The sequence below is a fragment of the Thunnus thynnus genome, chromosome 2, assembly GCF_963924715.1.
Source record: "Thunnus thynnus chromosome 2, fThuThy2.1, whole genome shotgun sequence".
Taxonomy (NCBI): domain Eukaryota; kingdom Metazoa; phylum Chordata; class Actinopteri; order Scombriformes; family Scombridae; genus Thunnus; species Thunnus thynnus.
In genome coordinates this window covers 27417887-27436386 of record NC_089518.1, presented here as the reverse complement: position 1 = coordinate 27436386, position 18500 = coordinate 27417887, and the positions used below count along the sequence as shown (strand labels likewise).

Here is an 18500-nt window from a genome sequence, read left to right as displayed (position 1 = left end):
TAGCGAGCTGTGCAGCAGTAATGATTATGATATTCATTATTTTATAGTTTTTTCTTGGTATAGAAAAAGAAAAAGAGACTGGAATGTCTGATTAATTGTAGATCTATTACTTACAAAGCACAGGCAACATTTAACAATATACACATATCAACAGCCAAGTGGTTCTCTGCTGGTCTGGACGGTTTAATTTCAAAACATGCCATAAATGTTTGGAAAGCCCTAATGCCGTAATGTGGTTCAAGGAAAAGAGATTTATTATTAATTATAAATACAAAATTACACATTAGTGAAGATAGACAATTAAGACTAGACATTACAAGGCTTCAGATAATAGTGTGATGCTTTCTAGGAGTCCAGTAGATGGCAGTATTCTGACACCTGACACATGTAGGCTAGGTGACCGGATTTACAAAGAGCCTTAAAGGAAAGATGTTCCACCAGCTTGTAGTCCCAACGAGTTAGGGCAGTAATATTTCATTAAATTGTGTTTTATTTTTACTATGCATTTAACCTTGGTTTTCAAAAGTACCAAATGTAATTTCACACCCCACAAACTCATCACCAAGACTTTCTTTAGAGTATTTTATGTTCAAATGTATTCGCAATGTATTAAAGGGGTACTGCAGCAACTTTACAATATCTGAGATCAAGATCAGTTTACTCTTCATCTACTACTGCCTGTAAAATCAGTAGTATTCAAGGTTTAAGCTTTTTAACAGCAAGTCTGCTTTACAAACTGTAGGTACAGAGTTTGAAGGACATGACATGAGTATTTACCTGCAGGGCTACCAAGTTGCATTAAGAGAATTCTTCTAATTCTTTTTCTTCTGTCTTGCCCAACTTTACAACTTCACAACTTTATTAAAATTATTATAATTTCATTGGAATACCATTTGTCATTATTTTACAGTTATGTCTTGGTGATCTTAAGACAGTTTTCCATTTTAAGGTGCTATCCTGCCAAAGACTGTATAAAAACATCCTCCTCTATCATATTCTATTTTATTCTCTCTAATCATGACAGATGTGTGGTTTATGCAGGCTAATGTTTGAAGCGCAGCGTGAGTTTTCTGTTGGTGACACATCTCCCCGCATGTAAACAAGCTCTGCTGCTTCCCTCGTTTGTGATTGGACGAACCCTGGCCACGTGACTACTAGGCCGTCAGTTGTATTTCCCCGAGGCGGAGTGAATTTAAGGATAAGGCTATGATATCTGTCATTGCTCAGTACAGTCACAGTAGGCTATGTTATTAACGCTTTCTGTTAACACATAGACAGTCTTTGCCTTTTAATTGTCTTTATATGGAATAAAAAACCTCTCTGGAGACGTATTTGATCCCGACGTGTCTGCTTTTGAAGTGGATTAAGGTCCTTTAGTGATCTATTTTTGTATGTCCTTTTTTTTGACAGGAGGCCAACTTTACAACTCGGAGTGATAGCCTGTAGTATGGCCTGAGTGTTTGACCTTGCGGGACATTTCTGTGGTTGGGACAACGCATCCATCGACAGCCTGATATAATTAATCGCTTGAGAGGTAAAGTATAGCCAATAAAATACTCAAGAGTCTGGATATTTATTAATTTACGCATCCAGTACGGAAATACGTGTGTCGTGAAGATGAATATTCTTCTTTGTATCGTCTAAATATTGCTATTGATGCCGTGCCGTTAATCTAAAGGCTTTGTCAGGCATGCCTTTATGTTAACCTGCATCCTCTGGACCACTGATGGTACAGACGTCGCTGTATGCAATAACAGCGGCGCCCTCTTTTGGTATGTTTCAGCAACTGCAACGAGCTTCGTGAACCCGGAAGTAAACCTGTAAGGTCGTCATGGGGAGCAAAGTCAGCTCCAAAATGGCAGCTCCAGCCGCTCGAGTTATCCAGGTAACGATACTCCTGATAAAAGTATTACTCTAGAAATCTGTGGGTTGATCTCAAATCAGTATTATTAAGTAAAATGTCGCTTCTTTGTTGCCCTGAATGGTTAATGGCTTACTTTATTGAGGCCTTTCTGGGTGATAAATCCCGTCGTACCCTTGTTGATGTCCTTGTTAAACCGCTAAACTCTCACTCATGTTATGTTTTTATCAGGTAAAGAAAGCAGCAGGAAAAGCCTTTAAATCACTTAACCTGTGTAAATGTTAATTGGCATTCTCGTTGTTTAAGGAGTACCATTCATTCGACTGGTTTCTGGAGTTAGAGCTGATGAGGCAGCTCCGAGTTTGAATGTAAAAATAGCTTTTAGGACAGAAAACACATTGCTGACTGAGTTATTTAGACCCTCTTCTTTTGTCCTAGTCTGTCTCTCAAGAGATAAAGACACTGTATCTGACAGTGTCTTTAATAGTTCAATTGTCAAGCCAATATTATGTGAGAAGATGGTAAAAAACAGTAATTTTTGTCCATCCAAGATATTACATTTTTAATGATTTTAAACAGAAAACTCCAGAAAAGGGAGGGCTTGATACATAGCAATTAATTGACTGTCCAAATTGATGTTGGTTAATTTTCTGTCTATCAACTAGCTAATAGATTAATCATTAAATCACTAGTATGTGTCGTCGCAATCAATAAGGTTACTGTCATCATAAATGGTTCATAGTTCAATGACAAATATTAGCCCTTGTGTTATCTAGTCATGCTTTTTTCAGTCCTGTGTGCCTGAGTTTTGAACACAATGCGCTGAAAAAGTCGACTGTTTACATGTGTTCTTTTGAAAAAAAATGTGCAGCAAACTGTGTAAATTTAAAAATAGCTTGAGGACAGTTACTTAGTTACTTAGTCTGTTTTCTTTCGTCCTATTCTGTCACTCAGAGACACTGTATCTGACGGTATTTTCACTTAATATGTGATCAATGTTTATATGGATTAGGGCTGCAATGATTCTTTTCATGCTCATTAATTTCTCTACAGCTGATTAATAGTTAAATTGTCAATCCGTTATTATGTCAGAAGATGGTAAAAACATAGTATCATCTTCAAATTACTTTTTTTTTTGGTCTCAACCAGTCTGGAGCTCTTGAACCCATCTCATCTGAGAGGATGTGATTACATATAATTATAATAAACAGCTTGTTTTGCTTGATAAATTGCAGGTAATTGATTGTCAAATTTGAAGTTGATTCATTTTCAGTCTATCAACCAGCTAATAGATTAATTATCTAATCACACTAATATGCCTCCTGTCACAATCACAGAGGTTTCTGTGATCATAAATGGGTCGTACTTTATATCACAAAAACTACCCCTAGTGGTATCTAGTCAGGGTTTTTCAGTGTTATTGTTTATTGTCATTTTCTTGTGTATTTGCACACACAAAAAACAAACTGCTGAAAGGATAAAGATATACTGTATATCTAAAAGGTCCCTTTAAAAAAACTGATAAAAACATATAACATATTAGTTGCCAAAGTTTTGAGCAACTAGTATTGAAACAGTGAACTTTTTGCAGACTTATTTCCTTTTGAAAAACTGTCTATAGAGAGATGTGTGAATCAAGCTATCCAGAGTAACCAGGACAATCTGTAAAAACACATTGCTGTTTGAGCACAACAAACAAAACTCTATTCACGTCAGTTGTTAATGGGTGGCAGCAGATGTCAAAGTGGCATAATGTACATTTATCAAATCTCAGCAGCTAAAACTATCTGCATGTCTAGATTCCACACATGGGAGGTTGGAAAATACTCTTATGTTTCTTATGATTTTAGTGAACTGACCCTTTAACTAACCCATAACTGTTGAATGACACAGCTGTCTGATTTTGTTAATTTTCTCAGGCTGTTCGGCCTCATGCTCCTCTGATCAAGTTTCCCAATAGACATAACATCCCAAAGCCTAACGGTGAGTATGCACAAAAGTGAATAATTGTCAGATACCTAATAAATGCTCTTGGTGATACATCTGGTATCTTTTTCACTATTTTGTTTTGTGGTGTATTTACTCATTTTGTGTCTAACTGGACAGATTTTATTTTAGATTCAGATATTTGCAGCAAAGTTACAATACTTTCACAAATTATTGATTTTTTTAGGTTCTAAAATTTCTACGTTTCCCCTACTGATAACGTCTGATCCTTTTTTTTCCCCTCTTTCTTTTCCAGCCCAAGAGGCATTGAAAACATTAGCAGTTAACTTTCAACAACACAACTTTCCCAATTCCCCCTCAGCTGCAGCGCCGCCTCAGTTGTCTAGAAGTCATGTACCTTTGACTCCAATCCCTGGCACCCCAGACACCCTGGCCTCCATTAATCTTCTCCCTGCAAGGTATCGTAGGAGACCGATGGCGGTGGACGAGATGGAATACATTCAGGTGAGGGCAACTGCTGAACACGTACTACACCACGCGCAGAGCATTTTCACTAACACTAAGCCTCATGAATCATTGCCAAAATCAGATTTTTCTGTTGTTCAGATAATACATTAATAATAAAGTGAAACCATTATTTGATTATACAGTATATTACGGTTATTACATATAATAATATATGAAGTTAAAAATTGTAATTTGGTCTGATTATTAGGCTAGGAGATAGTTAAAAAGGAGGTGGAGTTGTCCAGCCAAAATGATTACATTTTACACTTAATTTATTGAAAATAAGAAGATAACTTTAGTCTGCTATTTAATATAAACCTGCACAGAACCCTTGAGCTTTGAAAGGTGAACACATTGTTGCTGAATGATGTGTTTCGGTGTTCGCCACAAAAGCTCTGACAAAATAGATTTGGAAGGCAGAGTTTTGGTTTGCACTGGCATAATGGAATTACAATAGATTCATAATAGGATGAAAACATTCGACAAGTTACTGTATGTCTTATGTAGTACCTAATAAAAACAGAAAATATAAACCTAAATAAAGTTGGCCTATTTAGAAATGTGGACGTGTGCAGTGTCATGAATCAGGAGTCATTACTGTGTTCTTTTAGTTTTTTATTTTTACAGATGTTTATTTCATTTTCTTTCTTTTCTTCCAGCGTGGTGGACCAGAGTGACATGACTCGACTCAATCACTGCAACCAAAGTCCTTATCTGTGGAGATCAGTATGTGTCTTTAAATCTGTCCCTCAGCACAAGAGAACCTAATGCCACACGAGACATGACGTAGAATAAAGTATAACATGAATCCTGTTGAAATGTACATATGTTTATTTTTTTTTTAGATGTTAATCTTAAGTTGTATTTTAAGTTCATACTAAAGGACATCTACATTGCACTCTTTGTTGTGTTAAGACACAGTAAAGCCATAACAACAGCTTCTGGATTTTCCTTATTTTACTGTTTTGGCACTACAACTATTCATTACACATTTCATGTTAAAACCTGGTCTCGGCTGGCATTTTGACAAATGTTATCCAGCACAAAACTACTCCCAACATTGTTCTGATTTTGAATTTTGTCACATAATTTGTTCACTTGCAATGCCACCACACCCAGATACAAGCTCTAGACTCTGGTATGTAGAAGATAATGTTCTTAAGGTCTATTTGCCCTTCATGCCTTCCACTGCAAATAATTGACTGATCTGTCTCTTGGAACTAAACAAGACTGAAGGGATGATGCTGGATATCAAGTTGCAATAGTGTTGAGTGTTGTGTGAAATACTGGATTTAAATGATTAAAAGATTATTGTATTTTGCTGTGGTGTTCTTATCATACTTGATGTAGCATTCACACAAAAAAAAGCATTAAAAAATAACATTTAGAATAAAAAGACAGATGAACAACACCATATTTAGTATTAATTTTAGGTATTTATTGTAGTTATTGTTGCTGGCATGCTCTATATGGTAAACATTAACAACATTGAACTTTCACAACAGTGCAGTATGACTGGCCACCATGAATGTGTTACTGGTTTTCTAACTATGAGACTCCGTTAGCAGTTTGTTACTTGATTAGATGAATATTAATTTTGGCACAAGTAGTACAGACATGACAGAAAGGCCAAAAGTGAAAACACACTTCACCTGTCTGGCTGGCAGATTGTCGTATAGTCTCTACTAGAGCTGAGAAAAAGCTTACAGTTTGTTTTTATTCTCCTTTCTTGCCATGAATTAAATCGAGGAGAAGCCACACAACCAGGCAAACACATATGAGAAAACAACTCTGCATCATTAAGTACATGTCTGCCTTTTTAGCGAGAAATGTTAACAACCAGCTCCTAAACACATGAATGCCTTTACAGAACCATTCATGGTTTTACAAAAATACCTCTGGGCGTTCAAAACCCAATATCAAACACAACCTATGAACAAAGTGCAGTATATTCATATACACACTAACAGCAACAAGGAACTGTCAAGTCACAAATGGGCACAACACTAGAAGAAAAACACTGAGGTATGCACTGAATTTACTGGTTATTTTGGGTAGAATATTCTGTCCTAAGTCTGTCCTGGTTACAACATAAACAGCGCTGTGTTATTTAGGAACATTTACAGTATCCCTGTCACTTCTGATAGCTGTGGATGGGACTGTTTTTGCAAACGCTGGACTACACATTGCACTTGAAATGTAATAGAAGCAATCTACGCTCCGTATTGGAGGCAAAAGGACTCGTCAATTGGTCTGTTCGTCCAGTTCCTCAAAAGCGGGCAAGAAATCGGCGATGGTGTCCACCACGTAGTCGGGCACCAGGCTGTGGTTGGTGGACAGCTCGCTGTTCCTGTACTCCTGGGCCTCCTCGATCTGAGACACACCGGTGAGAGTGAGCATGGTGTCCAGGCCGCAGTTGGACCCGAACAGCATGTCTGTCTCCAGGCGGTCCCCGACCATCAAGCACTGGGCGGGGTCTACCCCTCGGAACTGACTGGAGATGCACTCGAACATGAAGCGACTCGGCTTGCCGATCACAGTAGCCTTCCGACCAGAGGACACCTCCAGGGCTGCAGTGAGGGACCCAGAACCTGCCGGAGGGGGGGTGAAGATAAGAGCAGGGTTAAATATATACTAAGTGAATCACCTATTTTCCAAGTAGGTCTGGGTGCAACTGACTTATCACTCATCTACAGTCGGCCACTTTGTCACACCCATGCAAGAGAGATAGTACATATAAGTTAACGTCTGTTACATTCAAATCCTTGCCAAACGAGTTTACTCAACGCTGATTAAACCTATCACCGCCAGATAAATCTGTCTGTACTTCACATATACGTATACACATATACAGAGTTTTAAATCTCATGTCTGGTGTGACATTCCCGCGGTCGTTTGGCTGTTAATTGTGCGGCTCTTCTAGACTTTCCAAATGTTATAGGACAGAATTGATCAAATTCTGATGGTGAAACAAGTCATTTTGTAGGGATTTTGTGATGCTCAAAATAATTGAGCATCACAAATACTCTCACTGCCAGAAGGGGGAGACAAAAGTCCTGCACTCCAGCTTTAATTGTTAAGAGATTGTCCAAAGTACTTATTCTGTGCAAAAAACATCATTTTGAAATTAACTGGTTATCTTCCAAACTTACAGTCTTTTCAGTACAAAATTCCCTCTTTGTGCTTCAAAGGACAGTGTTGGCTGAGCCACAGCAGAGGGATAGTGACTCAAAGACTTTGGAAGATACCAACTTTTATTTGTTTATTTGTTGTTATTTGCCTAATTGTTGCAGCTCTACACTAAAAATGCTTTTTGAACAGGACAAAATAATTTCAGGGAATACAAAAAAGTCGGTTTACATGTGTGGATGAAGACAGGCTTGAAAAAATGTGAACCTAACCTTTAACTTTTGTGAGAGTACTGTAACAATGGTTTTTGCATGTGCTAACCTATTAATCACATATAGTTTACTTCAGGCTTCATTACTGCCAATAACTACTTTTTTAGATTTCTTAATGCAGTACTATTTTCCAGAGAGCCACTGCTTTAAATTTATTTCAATGCAACATAAAGATTAACTTATTACTTTAGTTGCATTGCTCAAAGGTCAAAATGGGCAACAGTCATGGGGCCTCATACTCTAATTGGCCCTAAAGAACCCAGATTCACTTTGTGTCACTTAGTGTGTGGTGTACATTTATTTGGGAATATACACAATTAATGTAAAGTGTAGGTCCTGTATTATTATCTAATCCCAGAGCCTCCCTTGTCCCTGTCCCAAGCAGTGTTAATACCTGTAGTATTTCAGTTCATGTTGCCCTTATAGTACATGAAGCATTTTCATTCATAAAAACGTCAGCGTTCAATCAAGTTGACACAAAAAGACACATTGTAAACCTACAGCCATGTGATTGTTATCTGGGACTTTGTGCTTCATACAATGAATCTGCCATGTGTAGTCTGCTGTGTGCAGTGTTCAGGGTGGGTCCTTTTAACGTGACACAAAGCTCAGAGAACAGGAGGAACAGAAGTCAAAGGGGGCCCACAGCTTATTTTTGTCCTCATATCCAACCACCGGTAATCATTCACAGTGAAAACCACGTCTTTGTAGTTTTGACAAAAACAAGTGTGTAATGCAGGTGACATGCAGCAGGTTGAGTGACAAGCTTATGTTCATACGGTATTTTGCAGGTTAATCTTAACTCTAAAGGTCTGGTGGTTATGATGATTAATATTACTGACATCCATGTGTAGGGATTTATGTTACTTCACAGGTAAAATGTAACTAGAAAGGTGACCAGTGACTGAAATTAACAGAAGGGATAATAAAAACTAATTGCAGCCTTTTTCATTTTAATCTGTAGTGTAATTTGCATTTCTACCACTCAGTCTCCACCAATGATTCTTTTAATTGTGAACACTGTGTTTGTTCAATTTCAGCTGTGTTCCATTAAACAAACATTGTTCTCTCTAGTTGAGTCTACTTTGGTTGTCGGTACATCATCAAACCATCAGAGTTGTGATGCAGTTAACATGTTCGTCAAGCAGCAATTCTGCTGTCAAATTTGCTCTAGTTTTCTAATTTTACTGTAGATATATTATTATTATTATTATTATTATTATGTCTTGTGCAACTGTGTCAAGGAAAATATGATTTTAAAAGATTAAGATTAGACTCAGTATTTGCAGATACTCAAGACACAAAAACATGTGATGAGGATATTCCTATTTTTAAGAGTGATGAGAAAGAGTGAGACAGGCTTTTCAAATGGCTCTAGCTTAGGGGCCCCCAGACCCCAAACTATAAATATCCAAAAACACTGCTGTGGTCTTGAACTAGACTAAACTGGACAGTATAGAGAATAAATCAAGCTTAAATAAACCGATCATCACCACCATACCTGGCAGTATCCTTCCACCGGACAGAGGGTGCCAGGGGTCGTTGTCGGTAGCCAAGAACAAGCAGTCCGGGTCCCTCAGGTAGCACGAAGCTTTGGCCAGTTTGAGAAAAGTCAGTTTATCATCATGTCCCACCAGCACTGCCTTGACGTCCGGAGCCAGGGCGCAGTCGTAGATGGTGGCGTCCGGATCGTCCGCCTCCTCCACGCAGGGGATGCCCGCCGCCTGCAGCTCTCTGCGCAGCCCGTCGCAGCCCATGACGAACACCTGACCGCGGACCTTGACGACGTCTCTCAGGTAGAGAGCCGAGCAGTACGACGAGCTGAAGATCTGCTCCAGCATCACGTCGGTGAAGCCCAACCGGTAGAACTTGTGCACATAATTCTCCCGGGGCCTGGTGCAGTTGTTGGTGACGAACACTACGTTTTTGCCCTGCCTGATCAGCGAGCTCACCACCTTCGCCGCGCCCGTGATCGCGTTCTCTCCGTGCCATATGACCCCGTCGCAGTCGAAGAGAAAGAAGTCCTTCGCCTCCAGCAGATTTCTAATCTGCGGACCTCGAATTTTCTGGCAGCCTTTGAACCCAAAGGCGCCTGCCATTCCGGCTTTTTCCTCGGCTTCTTCCGTGTTTCACCCGCTAGTGGTTCCCCATGTCGAAGACTGGTGCATAATGTGGCGAAGTCAGCGGGGAAATGATATGAAAACAAATCAATGTCAGGAAATCACATTGCAGAGTCCTTGGTGCGGTTACATACACGGACAGTGGGGCTACATAAACATTGATGTCTAGCCATGCCCACCTTGTCAACACCGACCAATCAAACTGCGCCGCTTCAACCAATCAGGTTCGTGTTTGTTGCAAACCCTTAATAAGCAACATCCTCTCAAAATTAAATTGCGCCCTCATGGCAGCTGATGGACATCTTAAAATGTAACATTTGATAAAAATATAGGCTATATATATATGCACTTAACATTTAAAAATAGTGCTATGCCGAGAAAAAAGGAAAAAAAATAGACTATAGTTGTTTAAAGTCAGTTTTTGAACTGTAAGTTTATGAATGTATTATGTAAAGTCACCTGTTTCAGTATTTTTCTATTGTTGATGGTTCCCCTACTGTATTACTTAAAGGATAGGTTCACAACTTTTCAAGTCTGTCATAAAACATCAGTCAGGTGTCCATATAAACACTGAAAAAGGTTTTCCTCACTGTAATCATTCCTCCTGTTCAGACTGGCTATTAAAATGGGCTTTCGGTGTAAGTGATGGAGGCCAAAACCCACAGTGTGTCCACAGTCATTTTGTGCAAAAATGCATTTTAAAGTTGATCTGAAGCTTATATGAGGCTTCAGCAGTCTGAGTTAGTCATCAAGTGGATATCTGCCACATTTACAATCTTTTTAGCATCAAATTCCCTTTTTGTGTTTCCTCAGACAGTGTTTCACTGTTGAGCTGCGGTGGAAGAATAGTAACCAAAGGAGGGATTTTGGCACTAAAAAGACTGTAATGCTGAAATATATCTACTTGATTTGACTCATTTGGACGGGTGAAGCCTCATATTAGCTTCAAATAAACATTTAAATACAGTTTTGTACAGAAGCAAAAATTTCATAATCATAAGTGTATTATGAAGGAATCTTCTAATGGCCAGTATGAACAGGAGGAATGATTATGGGGAGGGGGGAAACCCTCTTTCAATGTTCATTTGGGCGTCTGACTGTTGTTTTAAGACAGACTTGAAAAATTGTGAACCTATCCTTTAAGTCCTCATGTTGACTTTGGGACCTTCATACAAACTTAAACCCTTAAATGGATAAATTGTCAGAACCATTAAAATGAAACATGTATTGTAGGAAAATATATATTTTTTAATAAAGCATACTATTATTATTACTAGTAGTAGTTGTTGTAGTAATGGTAGTAGTAGTAGTAGTAGTACTGATGGTGCACATGAATTCCTTCTGACAAGTGCATCATTGATGTGTTATCCTGTAGGCATCATTTTAGTACTGTAGGACGTGTATTTTAAATACAGTTGGGTATGCAATCTGTAGTAATTAATTCTCTTTTCTTCATCATCATACTCTCAGTTGCCAGATTATTAAGTACACCTTGCTAAAACTAAATCAGACTAATGCAGCCCTGCAATAAATCATACTTTCATTAAGGTTATACTGTAATGTTCAGTTTTTTATGTTTTGTCCACCCAATCTATATCATTAAAGACAATACAATTCAACACACCGCAAACTAAACATTATAACCTCCATGTTATAGGGTTTTATTGCAGGCTGTTGTGTTAGACTGCATTACTTTCAGCTAGGTGAACCCCATAAACTGGAAAGTGAGTGTATTTTTGTGCATTTAAAATCTCTACCTGCAAAGGAACTGAGTATAGCCATTAGAAAAATGTAATGGTTTAAATCTAGTGAAGCTTACGTATAACTCTTAAGTTTCACAAAATGTTAAAACATTAAAACATTAATGCACTGATAGTAAAGTACCAGTTCCTCAAAATTGTACTTACTGTATTGTATTTATTTATTGATTGGGATAGTGTGCAGTTTTAAACATAAAAGATGCACTGCACCAGAGTTAGCTCAAAGCTAATTTCCATCTGCAGTCCCCCACAATCAAAACATACAACAGCACAACAACAAACAGTACAAAGCAAAAAACACAAAGAACACACCATACAAAATACAAAGATACACACAACAGCACATCACATACACCCACAATGTCAATTAGGAATTAATAATGTAAACTTCATCATTCGAAGTCACACTCTCAATTCAATCTTTTTCTCAAGTCACTAGATGGGGCTCTAACCCACAAATAATGTAGATTTTAACTTCAGCACACAAATGTTTTTTAAAGGACTGCACACTGTGTCTCGAACTAAGTCATCAAACCATTGTTGATGTAAAAAAAACAGACTTCATATGCATTTCTATTCTACAACTTTCTATTTTTTGTCCAGTTCTCCTTTGTGTATTTAGACTTTACATCTGTAGGAAATTACAAATGTGTTGGTGCATATATATGTGAACCTTTTCAGCCTATATTTTAAAATTCACACATCATAATACATCACCAACACATACAGTACAGTATATTCATGTAGTCATACTGTCTCACTCCCATGGAAACCCACTGCACCAGTTGTGGGAGTTTACAAGAGAGGCTGTGAGATTTTTTTTTTTTTTCAAATGTCATCCATGAAACCATCATTGTATTGCTTTGTCACAGGCTAATCTCTTGGCATTCCACAATTGAAGACATTATTCAGCCACAAGCTTGACTCTCAGATCCAAAAGAACTAATTCCCTTCTTCAGTCTGTAATTCATTATTACTGAGGCACAACTCATCAAAGCAGGAATGTGTTACTAGAGCCATTTCACAAAATATCAGCCACAAGCATGTAGCTGTTATTAAGTTATCCTTTTGTCCACACAAAATTACTTATACAAACTGTGAAATGATCTGCTTTCACGTTGGAGCCTTTCTCACTTCAAAAGAGCACAAACTTTCTGCTTCAATTACAGAAATCCAACATCTGAGTCATGTCGGTCGTATACAACCTTTACAACACTATTTAACATCTACATGCTTCATTTTAGCTGTTTTACCTTGTACACTACCTTGTAAAAGACATATTGATGCTTTTATGTTTGTTTTTTGTTTTTTTCATAATTTAGTCTTGTTTGGTACTACAGGATACCTGCAGTAAAACTCATGATTGCAAATCAGACTCACACTGAAAGTGACAAAAACAGAACTGTAAATGCAGTGCCTAACTTTTACTTTTGGGACATTTGTTTTTTCACTCTCCTCTGCTCTACTTTGCTTTGGTGTATTCCTCTTCTGCTTCATTACAGTTTGCTTTTCTATTTTTTTCCCCCCCATGTCATGTCATGCTTTGCCCTGCCCATTTTAGATTGCGTGCGAGTGAGAGGAAGACTCACTGGCACCTGCAACTGCCCGACAAACAGACAAATGAAATGAAGAGAAGGAATGAAGGAACGGACAGCTGAATGGACAAAGAACAAGCTGTCCTAATTGGTCATTATTTCCTTGCTAATCTATATTTTCCTCCCTACTAACCCCCAACACAGATGTAAGGAGTTGGAGGGAGGACAGAGCAGAAGGAGGAGGAGGGGGGAGGCGTCTTCCAAGTAATGGTCTGCTCTCAAAAGTGGCTTGAGCGCTGACCGTGAACATAGCTGTGCGCTTTTGTGCCCTGTTCAGGCAGGGGAAGGAGACTCAGTGGTAACCAGCAGAGGAGGGTGTGGGGGTCAGAGTTGAGACTTGCAGGTGGTGCTGGTAGTTATAAACCGAAGAGCCAATAGACCATAATGCTGTCCCAAACACACACACACACACACACACACACACACACACACACATACACACTATTCTATGTATTCTATGACTCCAGCAGACAAACAAAGCAGCAGACAAACATTCATTCATCTACACTAACATGGCTTTCTGCCATTTGGAAGCCTGCAACTATACAAAAGCATGGCTCAGTTAGTGTGTGTGTGTGTGTGTCTGTGTTTGTGTGTAGACAGTCAACCACCCCTGCTTGCAACACAGCCAGGTCAAAGCATCACAGAGGTGTTGGACAGTGTGGCGCTACTGTCCAGTACAAATGAGGCGTCTGTTAGACATGGTGGCGCTGGGAGGGGGGAAGCAGGATGCTGGACATTATCACAATTCCATTGAAGTGAAACTGAAAATACAGAAAGTGAAATGCACACAAAAGCAAAAACTGCTTTGAAAAGCATATTTTCCACACTAATATTGACCCCATGTTTGAAATTTCAAGTTAAACATTTGCAGTATACAATAAGTACCAGATATACAAGTTACATAAAACTGAGGTATTGATCCAAAGTTTCCCTGAGGCAACGCTCAGTGTTACTATTGTATTTTTCGGTGTTTATCTCTGCTATTCTTGTTCCTGCAGTAAGTCCAGCAGAGAGCTACAGGTCCAAGAAGTACCAGCGAGAGAATAAGCACCAGGTCCAACAGGTATCTCTGGTACCATGGCTGCGTCAGTGAGGCCGGCCTGAGATGAGTTCCACCTCCACTGTGCAGAATGTGCTCTACCCACTGGATAAGTCGAAGCGTGGGAGGGACAGGATGTGATTTGTGGATCCTGCTAAGGGACAAAGCTGAAGACTTGAACCTAGAAAAGAAGAAATATTTGGATAAAATAAAGAAAGAGAAACAGAGAGTAGCTGAAGACATCTAAGTACTCTACTGGCATCACAAATACTGCCTGTCTTTCCATGGCATCCGCATACCTGCTGTCCTGTATGAGTGTTTGAATAGTGGAGCGGAGCAGTCCCCTGCTGATTTGCGTGGGGTTGATGGTGAGGCCCAGTCCCTTTGCTTCAGCCCTCACTACATTATCAAACTGGTCTCCAAACAGAGGGATTCCCAGCACTGGAACAGCGTGGTACACTGCCTGAAGAAGACTGTTTTGTCCACCGTGGGTGATAAAGAGGCATGCCTTTTTATGGCCTGGAAAAGAGAGAATAATACAAAAAAATGTCATCATAAAATGGATGCAACAATGCTGCCAGAGTAGTACAAGTAGTACTGAAACAATTAGTGGAATAACGAATGAGTCAAACAAAATTAAATTAACAACAACTTTGATAATCAATCATTTAAGTCATTCATCAAGTATAAATGCCAGACAGATGGTTTCACTTACTGCAGTTTATTGTTTTAGTCTGTTTTCAGATAGCATAGCCCACAATAAACAATCTAGTGACAAGCTTTTTGGCAGTCTTGCACATAATTTAACCTGCATATCTGTTTGAGAAAGATGCAGTCCATGGCGAGTGGATAAACCTACCCAGCATATCATTCAGAGGGAGCCAGTCCAGGAGCCTGAGATTGGAGGGTTTGTCCAGGTGAGGTGGCCATTGCTTGGGGTCATACCTGCAAGCAAAATACCGTTTAGGAAGTTTATGTTTTCCCTATTTATATAATCATGAATATTGAGATATGTGCCACAAAAAAAAAATTAAAATGTTGTGACACGCTTTTACCTCCAGATCACCCCCTGAGGAATCATGGAGAAGCCAGCCACCAGCTCCACCAGCAGCGGGTCCACAGAGACTGAGGAGACCATAGATCCCAGGGTCACAACAATGAAACCTGCCTCTCCAAAATTGGAGATCCACAACTCAAGATCCTGAAGGGTCCAGGAGGTTTGGGGGATGGGAGATGCAGGATGAGAGAGAAGGTAAGGCAGGGTGAGAGAAAAGTTGAGAGGAAAGCAGGGAAGGTAAGAACAGGGAATCTTACATGACATATCTGTATTTATTTATCAAGAGAAGAAACCTGATCCAGAGGCTTTGCAGGTTTATTCAGCAGACCCCCAACCAGCACAGTGAAGGGCATAAGAGGCTGAGGGAACTCCAGAGAAAAGTCATTGTTGAAGGCCCACAGTTCAGCTCTTTGGTGTAACTCCTCCAGACCACCAGGGGGTGAGCCTGACTCCAGATGGCGCTCAGCTACGTCCCTAAACATCGACCATACAAGTTCCTGACCTTTCAATAAAAGACAGAAGTCACGAGCAGACAATTGAGGGCACCAACATTGTCTAATAATCGTTGTGATAACTTAGCATTAGCTTAACACTTACTGACAAGATGCACATGACACTCATACATGAGAAAGATGTGGAAACAAGATGGGTTATTAAGGAGAAATATCATTAATAAAAGATAAGAAAAAAAATTCCTTGGATAGTATGACATTCCAGATGCAAACAATAGTAGAAGAGCACAAAAATGGAATGGAGGAAATTGAGCCCATTAAAAAAACTGTATGGATTTGTTAGCTGAAAAAGTCAGTAACACCATTCTTACTGATAGGAGCCAGAAGTGAATAAAAGAGGTTCTTGGCACGACCCCAGAGGTCCATGTGGTCAGACAGCTGGGAGCAGAAAACTGGGACGAAGGAGACTGAAATGGGGAGGGCGATGGACAGAGGACCATTCAGAGTGCCAGGATAGAAAGCTATATAGCGGACACCTGGAGTAAATAAAGAGTAAAGTGCAGGAATGTTTGAGTTGCCGTTGATCAGTTGAAAAAAACAAAACATCACTATGAATCTGGCCATTAATTTGGTTAAATTAACATATTGAAATACATCTGCAATCTGCACATTGTAAAAGTGGTAAGGTCTTAGTAAATAATATATCGTGGTAATAATGACACAAAACAAAGTGATATGAACAGCAGATACCAAGTTTGTGTGCCAGGATGAAGGAGCAGGGGTTAAAAGCATCAAGAACAGCGATGTCATAGCGTTCCCTCTGGAGGAAAGTTATCATCTCTTTGTCCCCTAACAGCTTGTCACACTGATAGGACAGGTGCCCCATGAAGCTTAGAAAGTTATTAAAGTTATCCCTGAGAGAAAGAGTTAGGAAGAAAAAAATGAGAGCGTGAGTAAGATAAAGACAAACTGAATGAGGCGTGGGGAGTGAGGGTAAAATCAATTCGAATCAGATATAATGCTGTTAGAGTAATAATTCACACTGATCCCTGACGTTTCAGACTCTAACACAGAGACAAATTAGGCATTATTATAAGATAAATTCAAGAGCTTTAAAATGTTGATGTAAAACCTGACTCAGTATCAAAACCAGATTTGGGAAGCAAAAAAGTCTCCATATAATCTTGTAACATAATTACCAATCTAACAGTCTTTATCTTTATCTTAATCTTTATCTCTACTAAAATAAAATGGTGTGATACCTTCCCAGTAAAAACTGTGTTTGTTGCTCCAAAAACCAGCCATTGTATTCTTTAATGTATTCTTCTCCTAAGGACCAGGTGCTGGTCTGGTAACTGTCTGCACGACTTGCATAGGAAAAACCTGGCAGAGATGTGCAATAATTTACATGAAAATAAGAGTGACTACATCAGGGAGAAGATGAGACAGAAGGTTGTGCAAAATATCTTTCTGCAAATGTGTGTTTCAGCGTGTGCATGTGTACCTGTAATAATGGGGTTTCCCAGTTGTAACAGCATGCGGACCTCATGGCCGTGCTGGTGCAAGTTATGAGAAATCTCATCTAATAACAAGTAGTGGCTTCCTCCTGTTGGAGAGAAGAGTGACAAAATCTTGAACAGTAACTATACTATTACATACTACATTAAAACACATATAATACACATAGATCATTTCCTTCACATTTTTAACGTGTACTTTCTTGAGTAACCAGCCTGGCAAAGAGGTATTCATATTTCTGGACAAATATTTAAAATGAATATCTCCATCACAATCACTGGCCCCCTACTCACCAATTAGACACACAGTCAAGATCTTGGCAGACTGAAGTACTGGAAGAGCCAGGAGAGAGCACATCCAAAATACAATTCCCATGTTGTCAGTACCTCACGCTGACCTGCATCCAAGTCCTCTAATAGTTCCGTAAATAGTCTTCAAGTTCAAAAATAAACTGTAATAAAAACCATATGAACAACAATTCTGTCTGTGAGAAAGTTTGCCTTTTCAATTGTGAAACAAAGTTAGAGTCTGTAAGCGAATGGGGCAGACACGCGATCCAGAAAAATTTGCACAAAAATGTAAGAAAACAAGAATCCACAACAAATCAAGAGGAAAAAACACGGGATTACCAACGTAAAACTGAGAAAAATGACATTCTTGGAAAAATCATCTTGTCAGCGCACAAAGTTAGGTCCTGAAAGTCTTCTTTTTGATCTCATGTTTGACTCTTCTTTTAAACAGTCTGCATTGTCAAGTTGATAAGGGGGAAATTCCGAATCCTCACTTAGTGTACCTGGAACACGGTATGCTTTGTCTTGTCCGACGTTAAGGCGCTGATGTACAGTATTCCTGATTATTCAGCAAGTTCTGGATGCCAGTCTGGGTGTATGATTCTGCCTACATGACACATATGAGTGGCTCTGTTTTCTCAAAAAGTCACTCAGGCACTCAGAAGTCCAGGAGCACAGGACCTGCAGTGATAATTAAAGGGAGGGAACAAGGGACGGGGGAAAGGGGGGCTGAGGGTTCTCCAAGCCCTTCTTGTATCAAATTAGATGAATGGAAATGTTAACAGGAAATGTCAGGGCTGTTTGTTTTACAATTGAAATCATTTTTTACATGATGTTTTCCATATTATATTTTCTAGAAAAGAATGTGAGATTTGACTGTTAATTTGATTTGACACCCATACTTAATTTAGAATAATGATGCATTAATAAGTTTTTTTGTCTTTCGAAAG

At 39.1% G+C, this 18500-nt stretch overlaps 3 protein-coding genes across 5 annotated transcripts; 1 reads left to right on the top strand and 2 right to left on the bottom strand.

The window, feature by feature from the left end:
• The first annotated feature begins 1243 nt into the window (after positions 1–1243).
• Positions 1244–5636, top strand: kgd4 (alpha-ketoglutarate dehydrogenase subunit 4). 3 transcript variants are annotated; one of them, XM_067613740.1, is made up of 5 exons: positions 1244–1534; positions 1784–1885; positions 3781–3844; positions 4170–4312; positions 4975–5636. In XM_067613740.1, exons 2-5 carry the CDS (start codon positions 1832–1834, stop codon positions 4990–4992), a joined length of 279 nt encoding a protein of 92 aa, XP_067469841.1. In that variant the 5' UTR covers positions 1244–1534; positions 1784–1831; the 3' UTR covers positions 4993–5636. The 3 variants fall into 3 exon arrangements, with proteins under 3 accessions (XP_067469841.1, XP_067469830.1, XP_067469837.1); XM_067613729.1 differs by having other exon boundaries at positions 4104–4312; XM_067613736.1 differs by lacking the exon at positions 1244–1534 and having other exon boundaries at positions 1758–1885; positions 4104–4312.
• Positions 5637–5731: 95 nt separating this feature from the next.
• Positions 5732–10012, bottom strand: pdxp (pyridoxal (pyridoxine, vitamin B6) phosphatase). The gene is made up of 2 exons (XM_067613718.1): positions 9218–10012; positions 5732–6906 (listed from the first exon to the last, which is right to left on the bottom strand). The coding sequence occupies exons 1-2, from the start codon at positions 9813–9815 to the stop codon at positions 6560–6562; spliced, it is 945 nt and encodes a 314-aa protein (XP_067469819.1). The 5' UTR covers positions 9816–10012; the 3' UTR covers positions 5732–6559.
• A 1721-nt stretch (positions 10013–11733) lies between these two features.
• Positions 11734–18455, bottom strand: LOC137199397 (UDP-glucuronosyltransferase 3A1-like). Its single transcript, XM_067613678.1, has 11 exons — positions 18054–18455; positions 17554–17711; positions 17247–17348; positions 17005–17125; positions 16493–16656; positions 16114–16278; positions 15584–15792; positions 15289–15434; positions 15093–15178; positions 14533–14752; positions 11734–14414 (listed from the first exon to the last, which is right to left on the bottom strand). Exons 2-11 carry the CDS (start codon positions 17633–17635, stop codon positions 14147–14149), a joined length of 1563 nt encoding a protein of 520 aa, XP_067469779.1. The 5' UTR covers positions 17636–17711; positions 18054–18455; the 3' UTR covers positions 11734–14146.
• Between the last annotated feature and the right edge of the window lie 45 nt (positions 18456–18500).